The following is a 19,041-nucleotide window of genomic DNA, read 5'->3' on the forward strand; positions in this document are numbered from 1 at the left end:
GTTCGATACGGTACGGTTCGAAACAGTACGGGTCGAAACGGGTCGGCTTGAAACGGTTCGGCTTCGAAATGGTACGGGTCGAAACGGTTCGCGTCGAAACAGTTCGGCTCGAAACGGTTCAGGTCGAAACGGTTCGGTTCGATACGGCACGGTTCGAAACGGTTCGGTTTGAAACGGTCGAAACGGTATGGGTCGAAACGATTCGAGTCGAAACGGTTCGGGTCGAAATGGTTCGGTCAAAACGGTACGGGTCGAAACGGTTTGGTTCGATACGGCACGGTTCGAAACGGTTCAGTTTGAAACGGTCGAAACGGTTCGGCTTCGAAACGGCACAGGTCGAAACGGTTCGGTTCGAAACGGTTCGCATCGTAACGGTACGGGTCGAAACGGTTCAGCTCGAAACGGTTCGGGTTCGAAACGGTTCGCGCCGAAACGGATTTTTTGGATTTTTTAGAATTTTTTGGATTTTTTAGAATTTTTATGATTTTTTAGAATTTTTTGGAATTTTTTTGATTTTTTTGGAAATTTTTTGATTTTTTGGTATTGGATCAAAATGGCAAGTTGAAAAGTTTAAATTGAAAATCCCCAAAATACCCCTGGTTTAAACTGAGTTTTTGGATGGAGTTAGTGTATGTGATCAAAACGGCAATAAAATGGAAAAGTCAGGGACCCAGAAGCAAAAAAAAAAACTATTTGGACTAAAGTGGCAAATTTGGACAAAACTCAGAGACTAAAATGGCAATTTACTCTAAAGTTTGGTATGTAAAGCTGAAGCTTGTTTGTTAAACTCATATATGTTTATGCATCGGCTCATTAAGAACTTTTAAGTACTAAATCATGCGTAACTTGCAAACATGGGAGGCAATTAACTCTTATTTTTTTTCCATTATTTTCTACTGTATTCAGGTAAAGGGTAAATATGGGAGGCGCTGGTTCATCTTGAATGAGAGGCGAAGTTTTACCAATTATTTCACTGTCGTGCCTTGAGACGGCTGGATTTCGGGTTTCCGCGTATTTGAAAGAGCCAAGAGGCTGACGGCGGTTGAGTAGTCGACCTTGACCACGACGCCCGGTGTCACGGTGATTGGCGCGTCGTTCATTATCGTTCAAAAAAAAACCTATATTCACTAATCTTAAAAGTCAGAGTTGTATATATTAGTATTTTTGTCTACCGGTTAGGCTGTACATCACGTATAGGTTTATATAAATTGGATCTGATTACGAATTTAAGGTTTGGATTTTAGAGGTTTTATAAAGTTCATATAACTTGGAAATGAAGGGATGAAATGACGTTGATGAGTAGAAAACCACAACTACTGTATTGGGTTACGACTATAGTTAGCACTTAGCATTGCCATTTATAACCTCTCAGCTTTCTAAAGACATTGTTATCATTTTTACATGTTTATTTTTATGTATTTGTCGGTATATATTTAAGTTGATTTACATTACATAAGTCTTTTTTTTTTTTGGGAAATGAGTTGGCTTGGAGATAATACGTTTGGGTGCCTGTTTTTATGTATGTTTTTCAGTTGTTCTATATTTTGACATAAATTTTATTCTAAAATGAGTCGGATCAAATATAATACGTTTTCATGGTATAAATTTGAGTTACTTTACGTTTTGAGGTCGCCGCAACGCATCGTACCATCCCGTAACTTAAAAAAACATAATTTTCTTACGTACTTATTTTTATGTACATGTCGGTATAAATTCAAGTTGGTTAACGTTTCGACGTAAATTTCTTTCTCAAATAAGTCGGATCAAATATAATACATTTTCGCACTTATATTTATGCGTGTTTTCAATTTGTCTACGTTTTGACATAAGTTTTATTCGAAGACAAGTTAGGTCAAATATAATACTTTTTCGAGTTACTTTACGATTCGACGCTGCCACTACGTGCGAGGAAATTTACTACAAGTTGTTATTATATTATTAATAGCAAAGTGATAATACTATTTTAAAGCTTAGACAATCAACAAAAACCTAATTAAAAATTCTGATAACCATGTTTTTGTCATGACAATAGAGTCAAAGTTTAAATTAATCACATAAGCCATGTTGTATATTAAAGTTGCATTAGAGTTTCAACATATCATTTTCATGAGAATTGTTAATGTTGGATGCTTAAATTATTTATGGAATCCTTTGGAGAAAGAAAGTTGAAATTCATGAATTTGGGAGAAAAAAAAGTATTTGACCAATATTTTATTTTACATTTGTCAACCACTCGATTGATGAAAATATCTTAGATGATTGTAGTCATAATTAATCGTTTATGTCGACGTAAGACTTTGTTGAGTCAGTCGTTAACAAACAATCTTGCAGTTTGAACATGATCCGTGCTTAAGGCTTTGTTAAAATTTGTACATGATTCATGCCTAAGGCTTTGTTAAGCTTTTTTAAGTTGTCATTTCAGTTTTGGTAGAGAATTTTGCTATGGTTTAAATCCTGACATGAGGTATAATTAGTATTTATTTGTGTAAAGTAGAAAAAGTGTAACCTTTGCCGCAGGGGCGTAGCTTCATGGTGGCTCGGGAGTGCTCCGGCCTCGCTAATTTTCCACTCGTAATGCAAATTTCATTGAAAATTCTTGATTTTTTTTTTGTAGTGTAAAATCTTTGATTTTTAATAGGGTTGACAAATCGTGTCTTATTGGGTTTAACAGGTCTTTAATGACGCAAATAACACAAGTATTAAACACGGATACAACTCGTTTAACAACTTTATATCTCATGTCATTAACACAGTTTCTATGTTTTATGTACCAATAAGAATTGATGGATCTTAGCCTCTAAATTTTATTTATTTTCAACAAGGTGAAAAATCACGTAGTGTGTTTTTCAATAAATTGGTCTAGTCGTGTCTTATACAGGTGACTTATTGCCAGCCCTAATTTTTAAGAGTACGACCCCTACTGATTTGGATTTTAGGAGTCAGGCCCGCACTAATTTTTCGATCAAGCTCTGCCACTGCGTTAACGTTAATTTTTTTTAAAGCTAGTTGAGTATTAACTTAAGAAAGACAATGTGGGGTTAGCTCACTTGGTAGAGTCTTCTGTCTCTTAGTGGGAGGTCTTGAATTTAAACTCAAACAACGAGTAGATTATGATTTGTTTAGTTTAATTTAGAAATTTGTAAGCGGTTGGTATTAAAAAAAGTCTTTCTAACTTAATATCTCATTTATTATTTCTTGATGGCTTTGGTTGTGAAATAAATTAACGTTTATGAACACTCAAATTGTACGTTTGCAAGTTGAGTTTTGTAAGCTTGCAAGTTGCATTGTCAAGAAAGATTCAAACTTAGTGTTTCTATATTTTCGAATACTGAAATGGTACACATTGCCGACCATACGAAATGGATACAATAACCAATAAATTTAAAATTATAAAAAGTACAAAAGTATTATAAAAGCAAGGATTTTTCACTCGGTTCCTGTTCTAGCTTGTTTGACCGACCTATCCAGTCCATAAACATTGAATTTTCTGGCTATTTTCGAACTTTAGCTAAATGTTTAAGTGTTTCAAGTGTGGTAATCTTGCATGTTATTTGTGTATAACTTCATCATGGTATTTTATGATGTAGGATGATTTATACTAGCTTTATATTGTCCAAACAATGTTAACTAGTTTATAGATTTTATCTAGTTAGTGTTCGAATGCTTAATCGGGTGCAAGTTTCGTTTACGGATCGTTAAAAGATAACTTATGTAACTTGTATGGTAATTGAGGTTTATATATCCTTTTGGTATTTTCAACATCTTTGATGTTGTTTATGATGTTTAACATCATTTGTGGATCTTATATTTACCATACAATGTTGAATTTTGCTGTTAATTTGCTGAAAAATTGTTATTTCATGGTTCGGATCAGAAAATTTTTGTGTTTGTATATCTTTCGGAAAGTCATAACATGTATACTTGTTTTCCCACTTGGGTTTTGGTATAACCTTGATGTTGGACCTAATTCTAAGTCTTATACTTGTCGTTTTGGTGAGTACTTTAGGTGAGTACCAGAACCATGCTTACATAACTAGTCTAGCCGACCAATCTACCAATAGTCTTTGTGCATAGTTTGTATTGTTTCGCAACGTGACGAACAAAATTATGGGATATGCAAATGAAATATATTCCTTGAGACTGCTAGACTTACGAGACTTAAACGCATTGTAATTAAGTCTAATGCACGAAACTGTATAATTAAATAGTTATCAAATGTACGGAATTACCAAATAAATTTGCAGTTTGTCATAGTTGTGGTTATGAAACTTTGTATAACCGCTCAATCGGTTATGGGGTTATGGTTATGAAGCTTAGGTTAACCGATATAACCGAACCGAACATGTAATGTTAAGTTTTTATAATAGATGTATGTTTTACATAACCATATAGAGGGTTTTTACTAAGACAAAAGTATGTTAATAACAAAATGAACTTAAGGTAGATACCATTTATTTTAATAATGAATTAACGTGTAATAACCATAAATTTTTTTTTTGTTTGAGAATTACCTTATTAAAAAGAACCACAAATCGTTAGTTTAACTAAAAAGTTTAGTCTTTATTATCTTATAAAAAGGCTCAAGCTAGGTTCAAATCGTACACAATCCTATTTATTTCAAACCTTGCTTGGTCACTTAACCGAAATTAACCAAAACCGACTACATAACTGATTAGCCGTAATGTAAGACCCGGACTTACATTACTAAGAATTTATAAAAATTCTTACTTTTATAATAGTAATGCAAGAAAACATCCTTACAAAATTTTGGGTTTAATAAAATTCATAAGTATTTAAAACATTAACATTGTACGGTTTATAAAACAGCTAAACAAAAACAGAAGCTTTAACTTCAATTGTGTTCGGTTCTTCTTTAACTTGACCATTCATCCATAATGCCATACTGAGTACCTACATTGCAAAATTCGCCATAACATTAGTTATGTAATGTAATAAACATATTTAAGTATGTCTAATTACCTCACTTGCCTCAACAAACAAAACAAAAAGAAATTTTACATAACCCGCCGTAAGCTACAGTTGGCCACCGCTTACGGCCAACTTTCAACTTTTTGGATAGTTAAGCCCAACCGTAACCTACGGCTAGCCACCGTAGGTTACGACAACCATCAGCTGCAAAGAAAATACAGAAGGGACCTGTCGTAGCCTACGGCTAGCCATCGCAGGTTACGGCAGCCTGCTGCTGTACATTTTCCTTTTTACCCCTTTTTGGTAAAAGTCCAATATCTCAGCTAATACTTATCCGTTTAACATGAAACTTGTTCCTATTTGATCGTAAAACAATTATCCCATGTTAAACTTGCAATCCTCAACCCGGATTCTTAACCATGTGTTTTTCACTACCGATTCAAATTGTAAATTTAATTATTCGACCTGTTTGCATTAGCTAAGCAAACAAGCTTAGGAATTCACATCTTTTCACATGAACATCATTTTTATGAATGTACCCCATTATCCGTGTTAAGTTCCTTGTGTTTTGCGCATCCGTTATCCGGTACGCATTCACACTTATTCATCCCGCTCAACCCTTTAACGGTTGAACTTAATTATTCCGAATTCTTTTCACAAATTCACCATCTTTCGATTATCACTCATTACTCGAATCTCTTGACTTTTAGTTCGCGTTTCCGTTACCCGGTTCACGCTTATATTCATAATTTTACCCGTCAACAAGGTTTAAACCGAAGTCATTAATTCGCGCACCCATTCCGGTATGCGTTAAAACTTCATTTTGACCCGTTTCGTTGTTCATATGAAATAATTCACTTTAAAACAAACCAAACATACCATAACTCCCTATTTGGACCCGTGTGGTTATTTATGTGAAAACCATCACTTTTAAACAACCAAACACATCAATACTCACTAATTTGACCCGTTTGGTTATTTGTGTGAAAACCATCACCTTTAAATAAACCAAACATGTCTATGTTCGCTTTTTATCCACTCGGTTCATTCGTGTGAAATCCATCACTTATGAATGAACCGAATTTCTTTAGTTTCACTTCACCATTCAACATTTATCAATACAAGAATCTTTAATAAAATCCTACGAAGCATAAAACCACGTACCTTAGAGCTTTCCTTTAAGTCGCATATCGCTCCCAACCTTATCGTCCACCTTATCACTCGAGTTGCCTATAAAGTACAACCCGACAATCGTTAATTTGTCATCATTATGGCTATTTCACCACATTTTCAAATAGTTAATTTGTATGGTTTACATCAAGATTTTCCATACATTAATAATAATCAAATTTCACTTAGGCATTACATCAGACACCTTGTAGGCATGAATTTAGAGCTTTTCTTTTTCTTAGGTTTATGAACTCCGAAAACCCAACTTCATTCCATATGAATATATACTAGTTTATCACCCGCGAACTTCGCGGGTAGGAAAATTTAATTTGAATTGATAGATTTATGTCATAAAATGACATAAAATATGTTTTTACAAATGTTTTATTGATTTATGTTATTTATTACACTAATTGATTTTTGGGTAAAGTTTTTTACACTAATTGACATGTGTAGATGAAATAATTTGCAACGAAGAACGGTAATAACAAAACTATCACCCACGACTTTTTATGACATCTCATTGGTGACATCGGCTTCATCAAAGATATCAGCAATTCATCATAATCTTCTTGAACTTCAGCCTCTTTAGAAGGTGTTGTGTAGTTGAAGTACACCATTCACAAGAATCCTTAAAATGAGATATGTTGCTTCTTGGATGCCCACATAATTGCCCCCCACTGGAACATTGAATTATAGGCAAGGTAGTCACATAAAAAGCACCAGGTACATTACATTGTGAAACATGAGGCATGAAACTTAGCAAAACCTATCTAGAACCTACAACTCACGAAAGATAGGAATACCTTTTTATGAGTGGTACATGATGCAACTGTAGATGACACCTTTTTTTTACTGGTACATGATGCAACTGTATATCACCTACAAAAACAATAGGTTTGACACCAACTATGGTTTTTACTCTTCGTAAAGCGACATAGCATCCACATGCTTGTGAATTTCAAACATAAAACACGTGGCCTTGAGCGATATGTGTTGTAGACCCATGCATAAATCATTGCAGCTCGCAGATGTTCACAAACCAATTTTACCTCAAACTCAGACCATTCATCTGCACCCCAACCCCATCTATTGTCATTTATTATGGTGTGCCTCTGAAACAATAATAAAATCAATTTCAAGAAACATGCGCATTTATCATAGATTCTATAATAAGCTTACCCCACACCAAAATCCTTTAGATGCAATATGATTAATAAAGCATTGCTACGCATCAGCTGATCAATATATGCGCCAAAGGTGGAAATGAGAGATAAAGGTCCTGAAACTTCATCAAGCCAAAAGCATGACAACAGAACCAACCAACTGCAGTTTCTTTTTACCCACCCTTTGCTTAGCCAAGTACTTGTATATGATGCTAAACTTTGCTTGGCCAAGAACCTACAAAATCATTTCAGAACTAAACTATAGATCTTAAGCACATTGGATTCAGAGGTTTTTACCAAATAGTTCAACTGGAATTGTTAACAAATATAAAATAAAAGAAGACTAAATATGTAATAGGGTTATATGATATTCCTTACAAAATAAATTGATTTATATGAGTTAAAAAATAAAAGAGTTTTTAATATGATATATTTCATTTTGACCAGATCATGGCATTAGTTCCGCATCCACATTTGGATTAACTCTAAAACGAATATAATATTAGTTCTTTCTTGCCCTTTCTTAATTATCGTTAAAAACTAAATTAATAATAATAATAATAATCAACTAACAAAGTTGACTAACATGTGGTAGTTAACGTTTTTTTTCTAATTTTAACTTTTCTTACAGAATCCTATATAGTTGTAACAAAATCCATATTCATTAATAGTTGGAAAGAACCTCGCACGTTTGATTAAATGCTTAATCAAAAGTAGAAGTTTGGAATGTTCATGAAAAAACTTGAATCACCTCATGATATAAAACCGAATCAATCCACATCACCTCAAGATTATACAAAGTCTATAATAGGTTAAAAGTTAATACCCGATGAAGACTTTAAAACCACCTCAAGATTAGAAACGCACCAGGGTTTCGAACAGCCACATTGTAGAACAAAGTTGCTTTAGAGGCCGGTCTTCATCAAATATGTGTAATCTGTTGAGCACAAACATGACGATACTCATCAGTTTATCAAACAACAAATATAGCCTCAATCATATCCAAATAAACCATTATACTCGAAAAAAATTATGCAAGTTAAGATGAACTTACCAGAAGCAGAAGTTGACCAGAACTTCAACGGAAAAAGGGTGGCCGGAAACGTATTCCTTGTCACCGCCGCAACTGTTGGATTGCTCAAATAAATGGCAGTTTACTTTAGCCCATTTTGCACGATTTTCATTCATTTGATAAGATATAACATCTCAGTTATTCAACAACACCTCTATCTTTGAATCTTTGATTCAAAAGTTTTCAATAAAAACAAATTAAAATAATTGAAAGCCACCTAACATGTATTTGTAATGTGTAAAAGAATCTTTTAAATCATCGTACAAAAGAAAATACAAATGGGCACCCTCCAAATCTTGAAGTATAAAGAACCACAATCAACATGAACCTACAGATCGATTTCCCAAAATACCATTGAAGAAAACCAAATTGACCTCAAAATTAATGGTGAATCTCGAGTGAGCATTTAATCATGGACCTCCGTATATTTAGAATGATTCCCTCCCAAAATCACGCTCTACAAACAGATTAAAATCATCACATAGCAAGTAAAATGGTTCAAAAATACGATAAAACTCACACGATCAAAGCAAAGTGCATATTATCAAGCTTCACCGCCATATTTGTACAAAAAAGCAAACACAAAAACTGTAAATCACACAACACACCTGAACAGAGGTTGGTTGTATGCGACTTCCAGTAGAAACTATAGTGGTTGATGTAGTGATTGAGAATAAAAATTGACAAAAAATTGTTTTTTTTGGCTCATATGAAAGAGAACAAAGTGGGTAGGGCCCCGTCATGGCTGCATCACAATCCAGGTTGCCCCGCCAAGATACGGGTCCACTTTCACACAAAGTCCTCAAACTTATTATGCTCGGAAACATTATACGCAGAAACAAAGAAATCTTCATCGCCAACACAGATGCAGATATATACATACAGAAACAAATCTTCATCGCCACTACAGCCAACCCAAACACCACAACCACATCTCTTACAACATAAATCATGGACCTCCGTATATTTAGAATGATTCCCTCCCAAAATCACGCTCTACAAACAGATTAAAATCATTACATAGCAAGTAAAATGGTTCACAAATACAATAAAACTCACACGATCAAAGCGAAGTGCATATTATCATGCTTCACCACCATATTTGTACAAAAAAAAAAACGAACACAAAAACTGTATATCAAACAACACACCTGAACAGAGGTTGGTTGTACGTGACTTTCAGTAGAAACTATAGTGGTTGATGTAGTGATTGAGAATAAAACTTGACAATTTTTTTTGGGGGCTCAGATCTGCACATATGAAAGAGAACAAAGTGGGTGGGGCTCCGTCATGGCTACATCAGAATCCAGGTTGCCCCGCCAAGATATGGACCCACTTTCACACAAAGTCCGCTAACTTATTATGCTCGGAACCACTATATGTAGAAAGAAAGAAATTTTCATCGCTAACACAGATGCAGAGGTATACATACAGAAAGAAATCTTCGTCGCCACTGCAGCCAACCCAAACACCACAACCATATCTCTTACACCATAAATCATGGACCTCCGTATATTTTGAGTGATTCCCTCCCAAAATCACCCTCTACAAACAGATCAAAATCATCACATAGCAAGTAAAATGGTTCACAAATACGATAAAACTCACACGATCAAAGCAAAGCACATATTATCAAGCTCCACCACCATATTTGTACAAAAAAAAGAAACATAAAAACTGTAAATCAAACAACACACCTGAATAGAGGTTGGTTGTATGCGACTTTCAGTAGAAACTATAGTGGTTGATGTAGTGACTGAGAATAAAACATGAAAAAAAAATATATTTTTGGGCTCAGATCTGTACATAGGAAAGAGAACAAAGTGGGTAGGGCCCCGTCATGGCTGCATCACAATCCAGGTTGCCACGCCAAGATACGGGCCCACTTTCACACAAAGTCCGCTAACTTATTATGCTCTGAAACATTATATGCAGAAAGAAAGAAATCTTCATCGCCAACACAGATGTAGAGGTATACATACAGAAATAAATCTTCATCGCCACTGACACCATTTATGGTTTTAACTCTTCGTAAAGCGACATAGCATCCACATGCTTGTGAATTTCAAACATAAAACATGTGGCCTTGAGCGATATGTGTTGCAGACCCATGCATAAATCATTGCAGCTCGCAGATCTTCACAAACCAATTTTACCTCAAACTCAGACCATTCACCTGCACCCCAACCCCATCTATTGTCATTTATTATGGTGTGCCTCTGAAACAATAATAAAATTAATTTCAAGAAACATGCGCATTTATAATAGATTCTATAATAAGCTTACCCCACACCAAAATCCTTTAGATGCAATATGATTAATAAAGCATTGCTACGCATCAGCTGATCAATATATGCGCCAAAGGATTAAATGAGAGATAAAAGTCCTGAAACTTCGTCAAGCCAAAAGCATGACAACAGAACCAACCAACTGCAGTTTCTTTTTACCCACCCTTTGCTTAGCCAAGTACTTGTATATGATGCTAAACTTTGCTTGGCCAAGAACCTACAAAATCATTTCAGAACTAAACTATAGATCTTAAGCACATTGGATTCAGAGGTTTTTACCAAATAGTGCAACTGGAATTGTTAACAAATATAAAATAAAAGAAGACTAAATATGTAATAGGGTTGTATGATATTCCTTACAAAATAAATTGATTTATATGAGTTAAAAAATAAAAGAGTTTTTAATATGATATATTTCATTTTGACCAGATCATGGCATTAGTTCCGCATCCACATTTGGATTAACTCTAAAACGAATATAATATTAGTTCTTTGTTGCCCTTTCTTAATTATCGTTAAAAACTAAATTATTATTATTAATAATAATAATAATAATAATAATAATAATAATAATAATCAACTAACAAAGTTGACTAACATGTGGTAGTTAACGTTTTTTTCTAATTTTAACTTTTGTTACAGAATCCTATATAGTTGTAACAAAATCCATATTCATTAATAGTTGGAAAGAACCTCGCACGTTTGATTAAATGCTTAATCAAAAGTAGAAGTTTGGAATGTTCGTGAAAAAACTTGAATCACCTCAAGGTATAAAACCGAATCAATCCACATCACCTCAAGATTATACAAAGTCTATAATAGGTTAAAAGTTAATACCCGATGAAGACTTTAAAACCACCTCAAGAATAGAAACGCACCGGGGTTTCGAACAGCCACACTGTAGAACAAAGTTGCTGCAGAGGCCGGTCTTCATCAAATATGTGTAATCTGCTGAGCACAAACATGACGATACTCATCAGTTTATCAAACAACAAATATAGCCTCAATCATATCCAAATAAACCATTATACTCGAAAAAAATTATGCAAGTTAAGATGAACTTACCAGAAGCAGAAGTTGACCAGAACTTCAACGGAAAAAGGGTGGCCGGAAACGTATTCCTTGTCACCGCCGCAACTGTTGGATTGCTCAAATAAATGGCAGTTTACTTCAGCCCATTTTGCGCGATTTTCATTCATTTGATAAGATATAACATCTCAGTTATTCAACAACACCTCTATCTTTGAATCTTTGATTCAAAAGTTTTCAATAAAAACAAATTAAAATAATTGAAAGCCACCTAACATGTATTTGTAATGTGTAAAAGAATCTTTTAAATCATCGTACAAAAGAAAATACAAATGGGCACCCTCCAAATCTTGAAGTATAAAGAACCACAATCAACATGAACCTACAGATCGATTTCCCAAAATACCATTGAAGAAAACCAAATTGACCTCAAAATTAATGGTGAATCTCGAGTGAGCATTTAATCATGGACCTCCGTATATTTAGAATGATTCCCTCCCAAAATCACGCTCTACAAACAGATTAAAATCATCACATAGCAAGTAAAATGGTTCAAAAATACGATAAAACTCACACGATCAAAGCAAAGTGCATATTATCAAGCTTCACCGCCATATTTGTACAAAAAAGCAAACACAAAAACTGTAAATCACACAACACACCTGAACAGAGGTTGGTTGTATGCGACTTCCAGTAGAAACTATAGTGGTTGATGTAGTGATTGAGAATAAAAATTGACAAAAAATTGTTTTTTTTGGCTCATATGAAAGAGAACAAAGTGGGTAGGGCCCTGTCATAGCTGCATCACAATCCAGGTTGCCCCGCCAAGATACGGGTCCACTTTCACACAAAGTCCTCAAACTTATTATGCTCGGAAACATTATACGTAGAAACAAAGAAATCTTCATCGCCAACACAGATGCAGATATATACATACAGAAATAAATCTTCATCGCCACTACAGCCAACCCAAACACCACAACCACATCTCTTACAACATAAATCATGGACCTCCGTATATTTAGAATGATTCCCTCCCAAAATCACGCTCTACAAACAGATTAACATCATTACATAACAAGTAAAATGGTTCACAAATACAATAAAACTCACACGATCAAAGCGAAGTGCATATTATCATGCTTCACCACCATATTTGTACAAAAAAACGAACACAAAAACTGTATAACAAACAACACACCTGAACAGAGGTTGGTTGTACGTGACTTTCATTAGAAACTATAGTGGTTGATGTAGTGATTGAGAATAAAACTTGACAATTTTTTTTAGGGGCTCAGATCTGCACATACGAAAGAGAACAAAGTGGGTGAGGCTCCGTCATGGCTGCATCAGAATCCAGGTTGCCCCGCCAAGATATGGACCCACTTTCACACAAAGTCCGCTAACTTATTATGCTCGGAAGCATTATATGTAGAAAGAAAGAAATCTTCATCTTTAACACAGATGCAGAGGTATACATACAGAAAGAAATCTTCATCGCCACTGCAGCCAACCCAAACACCACAACCACATCTCTTACACCATAAATCATGGACCTCCGTATATTTTGAGTGATTCCCTCCCAAAATCACCCTCTACAAACAGATCAAAATCATCACATAGCAAGTAAAATGGTTCACAAATATGATAAAACTCACACGATCAAAGCAAAGCACATATTATCAAGCTCCACCACCATATTTGTACAAAAAAAAAAAGAAACACAAAAACTGTAAATCAAACAACACACCTGAACAGAGGTTGGTTGTATGCGACTTTCAGTAGAAACTATAGTGGTTGATGTAGTGACTGAGAATAAAACTTGAAAAAAAATTGTTTTTTTGGGCTCATGAGCTGCACATAGGAAAGAGAACAAAGTGGGTAGGGCCCCGTCATGGCTGCATCACAATCCAGGTTGCCACGCCAAGATACGGGCCCACTTTCACACAAAGTCCGCTAACTTATTATGCTCTGAAACATTATATGCAGAAAGAAAGAATTCTTCATCGCCAACACAGATGTAGAGGTATACATACAGAAATAAATCTTCATCGCCACCGACACCATTTATGGTTTTAACTCTTCGTAAAGCGACATAGCATCCACATGCTTGTGAATTTAAAACATAAAACATGTGGCCTTGAGCGATATGTGTTGCAGACCCATGCATAAATCATTGCAGCTCGCAGATCTTCACAAACCAATTTTACCTCAAACTCAGACCATTCACCTGCACCCCAACCCCATCTATTGTCATTTATTATGGTGTGCCTCTGAAACAATAATAAAATTAATTTCAAGAAACATGCGCATTTATAATAGATTCTATAATAAGCTTACCCCACACCAAAATCCTTTAGATGCAATATGATTAATAAAGCATTGCTACGCATCAGCTGATCAATATATGCGCCAAAGGTGAAAATGAGAGATAAAAGTCCTGAAACTTCGTCAAGCCAAAAGCATGACAACAGAACCAACCAACTGCAGTTTCTTTTTACCCACCCTTTGCTTAGCCAAGTACTTGTATATGATGCTAAACTTTGCTTGGCCAAGAACCTACAAAATCATTTCAGAACTAAACTATAGATCTTAAGCACATTGGATTCAGAGGTTTTTACCAAATAGTGCAACTGGAATTGTTAACAAATATAAAATAAAAGAAGACTAAATATGTAATAGGGTTGTATGATATTCCTTACAAAATAAATTGATTTATATGAGTTAAAAAATAAAAGAGTTTTTAATATGATATATTTCATTTTGACCAGATCATGGCATTAGTTCCGCATCCACATTTGGATTAACTCTAAAACGAATATAATATTAGTTCTTTGTTGCCCTTTCTTAATTATCGTTAAAAACTAAATTAATAATAATAATAATAATAATAATAATAATCAACTAACAAAGTTGACTAACATGTGGTAGTTAACGTTTTTTTTTTCTAATTTTAACTTTTGTTACAGAACCCTATATAGTTGTAACAAAATCCATATTCATTAATAGTTGGATAGAACCTCGCACGTTTGATTAAATGCTTAATCAAAAGTAGAAGTTTGGAATGTTCGTGAAAAAACTTGAATCACCTCAAGATATAAAACCGAATCATTCCACATCACCTCAAGATTATACAAAGTCTATAATAGGTTAAAAGTTAATACCCGATGAAGACTTTAAAACCACCTCAAGATTAGAAACGCACCAAGGTTTCGAACAGCCACACTGTAGAACAAAGTTGCTGCAGAGGCCAGTCTTCATCAAATATGTGTAATCTGCTGAGCACAAACATGACGACACTCATTAGTTTATCAAACAACAAATATAGCCTCAATCATATCCAAATAAACCATTATACTCGAAAAAAATTATGCAAGTTAAGATGAACTTACCAGAAGCAGAAGTTGACCAGAACTTCAACGGAAAAAGGGTGGCCGGAAACGTATTCCTTGTCACCGCCGCAACTGTTGGATTGCTCAAATAAATGGCAGTTTACTTCAGCCCATTTCGCACGATTTTCATTCATTTGATAAGATATAACATCTCAGTTATTCAACAACACCTCTATCTTTGAATCTTTGATTCAAAAGTTTTCAATAAAAACAAATTAAAATAATTGAAAGCCACCTAACATGTATTTGTAATGTGTAAAAGAATCTTTTAAATCATCGTACAAAAGAAAATACAAATGGGCACCCTCCAAAATTGACCAGCAATATGAAACACATATAAACCTTAAATTGACCAGCAAACAATCATCAAAAATAATTAACATAGTAGCAAAACTGTAAATTCAAAGCAAAATCTAAATTTGGATCAAACACAGGAAACTATGTGTACCACAAAAAACAAAAAAAAAAACAAATATACCGTATTAATTCACAGATACATAAAACCAAGTGACTAAAAATCAGGATAAATCAATTTTGATGCTCAGATGTATAAACAATCAAACAAAAGAGGATAAATCCACCATGGCTGCATACTTACCGGTTGCCATGTGATAGCACAAACTCATTCAATCTTTCACATGACCATCCAGGTTGCCCCGCCAAGATGCGGATAATCTCATCTTTGCTCGATTTCACTCGACGCATTGAAATTCATCGTAACGACCTCTTAAAACTAATCAAATCATACAGAAAAAAAGAGGCAAGAAAACAATCAATGAAGCAACTGATAAACTTTTGCTACTCTAATCACTGCAGCCTTTGGCTCATGTTTCTTCAGAATCAACAAATAGCAGAGATAACATCAAGCTTACTTACATATAAAACCAAAACATATTGAATAGAATTAACAAACAACTTTGATCATTACAATTTCAAGGCAAAATAGATTAGATATATAATAATTGATAAAACTCAACTCTAAAGCTGGTTAGAGATAAACTCCAAAGTAGATTACAACACCCGTTATCTATAATGCGATTGTTATACCAATCTTCATACCCTTCTTGGTAATACCTTACTAATCTCATTAGTAAAAAAACAAATAATAATTAAATTAACGGAAGCCATCATTAAAGTGCTATCTTCTTCAACAATTTTTACCAATTCTTAATCTAAACGGAGGTAGCCATGTAAAAATCAAAATCTTAAGTATGTACACAATAACTTTAATACCCAGTATGATTAAAAACCTTAAATCATGAAAATAAGCGATAAACAAAATCAAAATCATTGGTATTCCACATAATTAAGCAATAAAAAAAATCAAAAACGAAATTAACATACCAGAGGAAATCGATTGCAACAGGGGTGGTTTTGAAATTCAATTGATTTTGATTAGAATTCGACAAGAAGGTGAAAAGCAATCCAGAACATAGTTAGACTTCTATGGACAAACAACAATCAAAATAATCTGGTAATTACAAATTATTAAGCGATAAACAAAATCAAAAGCGTAGATAAACATACCTGTGGAAATCAAAAACCCTAGATCTGATCTGATTTGAGAGAATCGGCAAAGAGGAGAGGCGGGGAGATGGAGAGGAGCGTGTATTAGGGTTTGGAAATGAAGCAGTAAAAAAAGATAAAGCCTTTTTATATAGATCCGAATTAATAGGTAATGGTTGACCCGAACAAAAACGGATCCCGCGTCCCACTTCCATTTTGGTTTGTGTTTTGTGAATTTTGGTTTGTGTATTGAGAATTGAGATGAATTCTCTCCCAAAATCAACCTTCACTAAACCAATGGTTGCCACATCATCAAAATCAAAATGGCTTCACCATTCAAGGACACATAGCCCACATCATCTCATTTATTAATATATATATAGATTAATTAGAATTAGATCATTGATAAAATTGAAACTATCAAGATCATCATATCAAGCTAGTACTCTTTAGATTCTTTCATGTTGAAATAAAAAAACCCATTTATTCGTTCAAATACATAACCCTAACACCTCAAAAATGCTAAACTCTTCCAAATTTAGCATGCATAGTGATTTTTAAATACCTAATAGTAATGTATTCTACCATATAACCTATAGTCCATTCAAGAATTGAGATTCATGGTTCTTCTTTATCATTCTTACTTCACAAAAATACAAAATTCAACATACCTTATGATCCCTTAGACTAGGTGATCATTAAAACTGATTCATGCACGAATTTAGACTCCTGATCGATCTTCAATTTGATTATTTTGGTTCAAAGAGGGATTTTCTCTTTCTTTCTCCTCACTCGTCGCCCCTGAGCACACACAAGTGTGTGTTTTAGGTTTGAAATTTTTTTATTAAATTTATTATTCCTAATTGCCCATTTCAGCCCCTCATAAAAGGGACACTTTTCAATGTTTTATTATTTATCAATAAACAATTAACCAAGTGAAGTTATAATAGTATTCACGTATATAATAGTTACATTAAGATAAATATAAATGATAAATATTTGCTATTTTTAGGGGCGCTACAAGTAACCGAAGTTTGGTTATGGTTACCAAAACTCCGTAACCGAACTAGCGGCTATGGTTATGTTTAATGGTAAAAACCAAACCAAGCCGACTTATGCACACCCCTAATACATTTCACCTCCAACAGCCATCACTACCATCATCAGCCACCATAATCATCACTATCCACCACCACCACCATCCTCTTCTTCACTACATTACATTTCGCCACCGACATCCATCATTAGTAACACCAGTGATCACCATTAGCCACCACAATCATCACCAACCACTACTATCACCACTTAGAGGTGTACAAAAAAACTGGTTTTAGAATCGAAACCGGAAAAAAAACCGAAACTGGTTTTTTTTTTAACCGGTTTTTTTTATAACCGGTTTTTTTTAACCGGTTTTTTTTAACCGCCGGTTTTTATACCGGTTACTATTCTTGATTTCAAAAACCGGTTATTAACCGAACCGGTTATTAAAAAACCGGTTAAAACCGGAAAAAAAAACCGGTTTTTTTGGGAAAAACCGGTTAAAAACCGGTCCCAACCGGTTATACCGGTTATTGTTTTGGACCTCAAAAACCGGTTATTAACCGAACCGGTTATTAAAAAAACCGGTTTTTATTTTGGGTGAAAAAAACCGGTTTTTTTTTTAACCGGTTTTTTAAAAACCGATTAACCGATTTGTACACCTCTATCACCACTAGCCATCATCATTAGCCACCACCATCACCACCAGCCATTACCATCAACCACCGCAATCACTTCTAGCCATCACCAACCACCATTGGACACCACCATACCCCGTCATTACCACCATATCAACCAGAGATCACTGTTTTCCCCGCCACCGTCGTCAAACCAAAACCACTCAAATATGAGGTTAATGCTCAATGCAATCTGAGAAACACTTGAACCAGCCACTGGCCCACTGTGCCTTGCAAAGCTCCAACAGGTTAACTCCGGTAAAACGAAGGCACCCGCGAGGAAAAGGAGGTTGCCAGAGAAGATGATCAAAGGCATCGATAAGGAGGAATGGCCATATAACATTTTCAGTGGAGTGCGGTGACCAAGCTATTCAAGGCTGGCAGTGGGTTCGATTTGCATAGAAGCGAGAGAGAGAGAGGGGGAAAAAAGAGAGATAAACCATTCGGAGAGATCTATCAATAACCTTCGGAAGTTGCATGCATCGCAAGAGAAGACCGACGGTGGGTCTTTTGTGTAGAGAGAGTAAGAGAGGGTTTGTTTAATGTATATAAAAATGTTTTTCATCGATTTTACAAGTTAAATTCATTTATTTTCTATTTTTAAAACTTATCTAAATGAGGCACCATTTACAAGTATAACTATAACTTATTATTTTTAAATATATTCTACCTATCTATAGTGGAAAGTCGGTGGATTTCCATCAACAATTCTTAAAAATTTTATTAAAATGCACTTTTAGTCCTTTGTCGTTTTCTTTTGAAGAACACAATTTT

The 19,041-nt window shown here is 34.6% G+C and overlaps 1 protein-coding gene across 4 annotated transcripts; it reads right to left on the reverse strand.

Annotated features, from left to right (window-relative positions):
* Positions 1–10,094: 10,094 nt before the first annotated feature.
* LOC110911554 lies at positions 10,095–17,358 on the reverse strand. 4 transcript variants are annotated; one of them, XR_002577028.2, is made up of 10 exons: positions 16,574–16,843; positions 15,047–15,779; positions 14,819–14,929; positions 13,995–14,213; positions 13,405–13,884; positions 12,856–13,249; positions 11,691–12,704; positions 11,504–11,573; positions 10,624–10,842; positions 10,095–10,513 (listed from the first exon to the last, which is right to left on the reverse strand). XR_002577028.2 is itself a non-coding variant. In XM_035984570.1 (7 exons), the coding sequence occupies exons 2-6, from the start codon at positions 15,670–15,672 to the stop codon at positions 13,881–13,883; spliced, it is 396 nt and encodes a 131-aa protein (XP_035840463.1). In that variant the 5' UTR covers positions 15,673–15,779; positions 16,574–16,869; the 3' UTR covers positions 13,225–13,249; positions 13,405–13,880. The 4 variants fall into 4 exon arrangements, 3 of the variants coding, with proteins under 3 accessions (XP_035840463.1, XP_035840462.1, XP_022011875.1); XM_035984570.1 differs by lacking the exons at positions 10,095–10,513; positions 10,624–10,842; positions 11,504–11,573; positions 11,691–12,704 and having other exon boundaries at positions 13,225–13,249; positions 14,860–14,932; positions 15,047–15,118; positions 15,645–15,779; positions 16,574–16,869; XM_035984569.1 differs by lacking the exons at positions 10,095–10,513; positions 10,624–10,842; positions 11,504–11,573; positions 11,691–12,704; positions 16,574–16,843 and adding an exon at positions 16,391–16,567 and having other exon boundaries at positions 13,225–13,249; positions 13,405–13,901; positions 14,860–14,932; positions 15,047–15,118; positions 15,645–15,779.
* Positions 17,359–19,041: the final 1,683 nt, after the last annotated feature.

This window comes from Helianthus annuus, chromosome 15 (genome assembly GCF_002127325.2).
Source record: "Helianthus annuus cultivar XRQ/B chromosome 15, HanXRQr2.0-SUNRISE, whole genome shotgun sequence".
Taxonomy (NCBI): domain Eukaryota; kingdom Viridiplantae; phylum Streptophyta; class Magnoliopsida; order Asterales; family Asteraceae; genus Helianthus; species Helianthus annuus.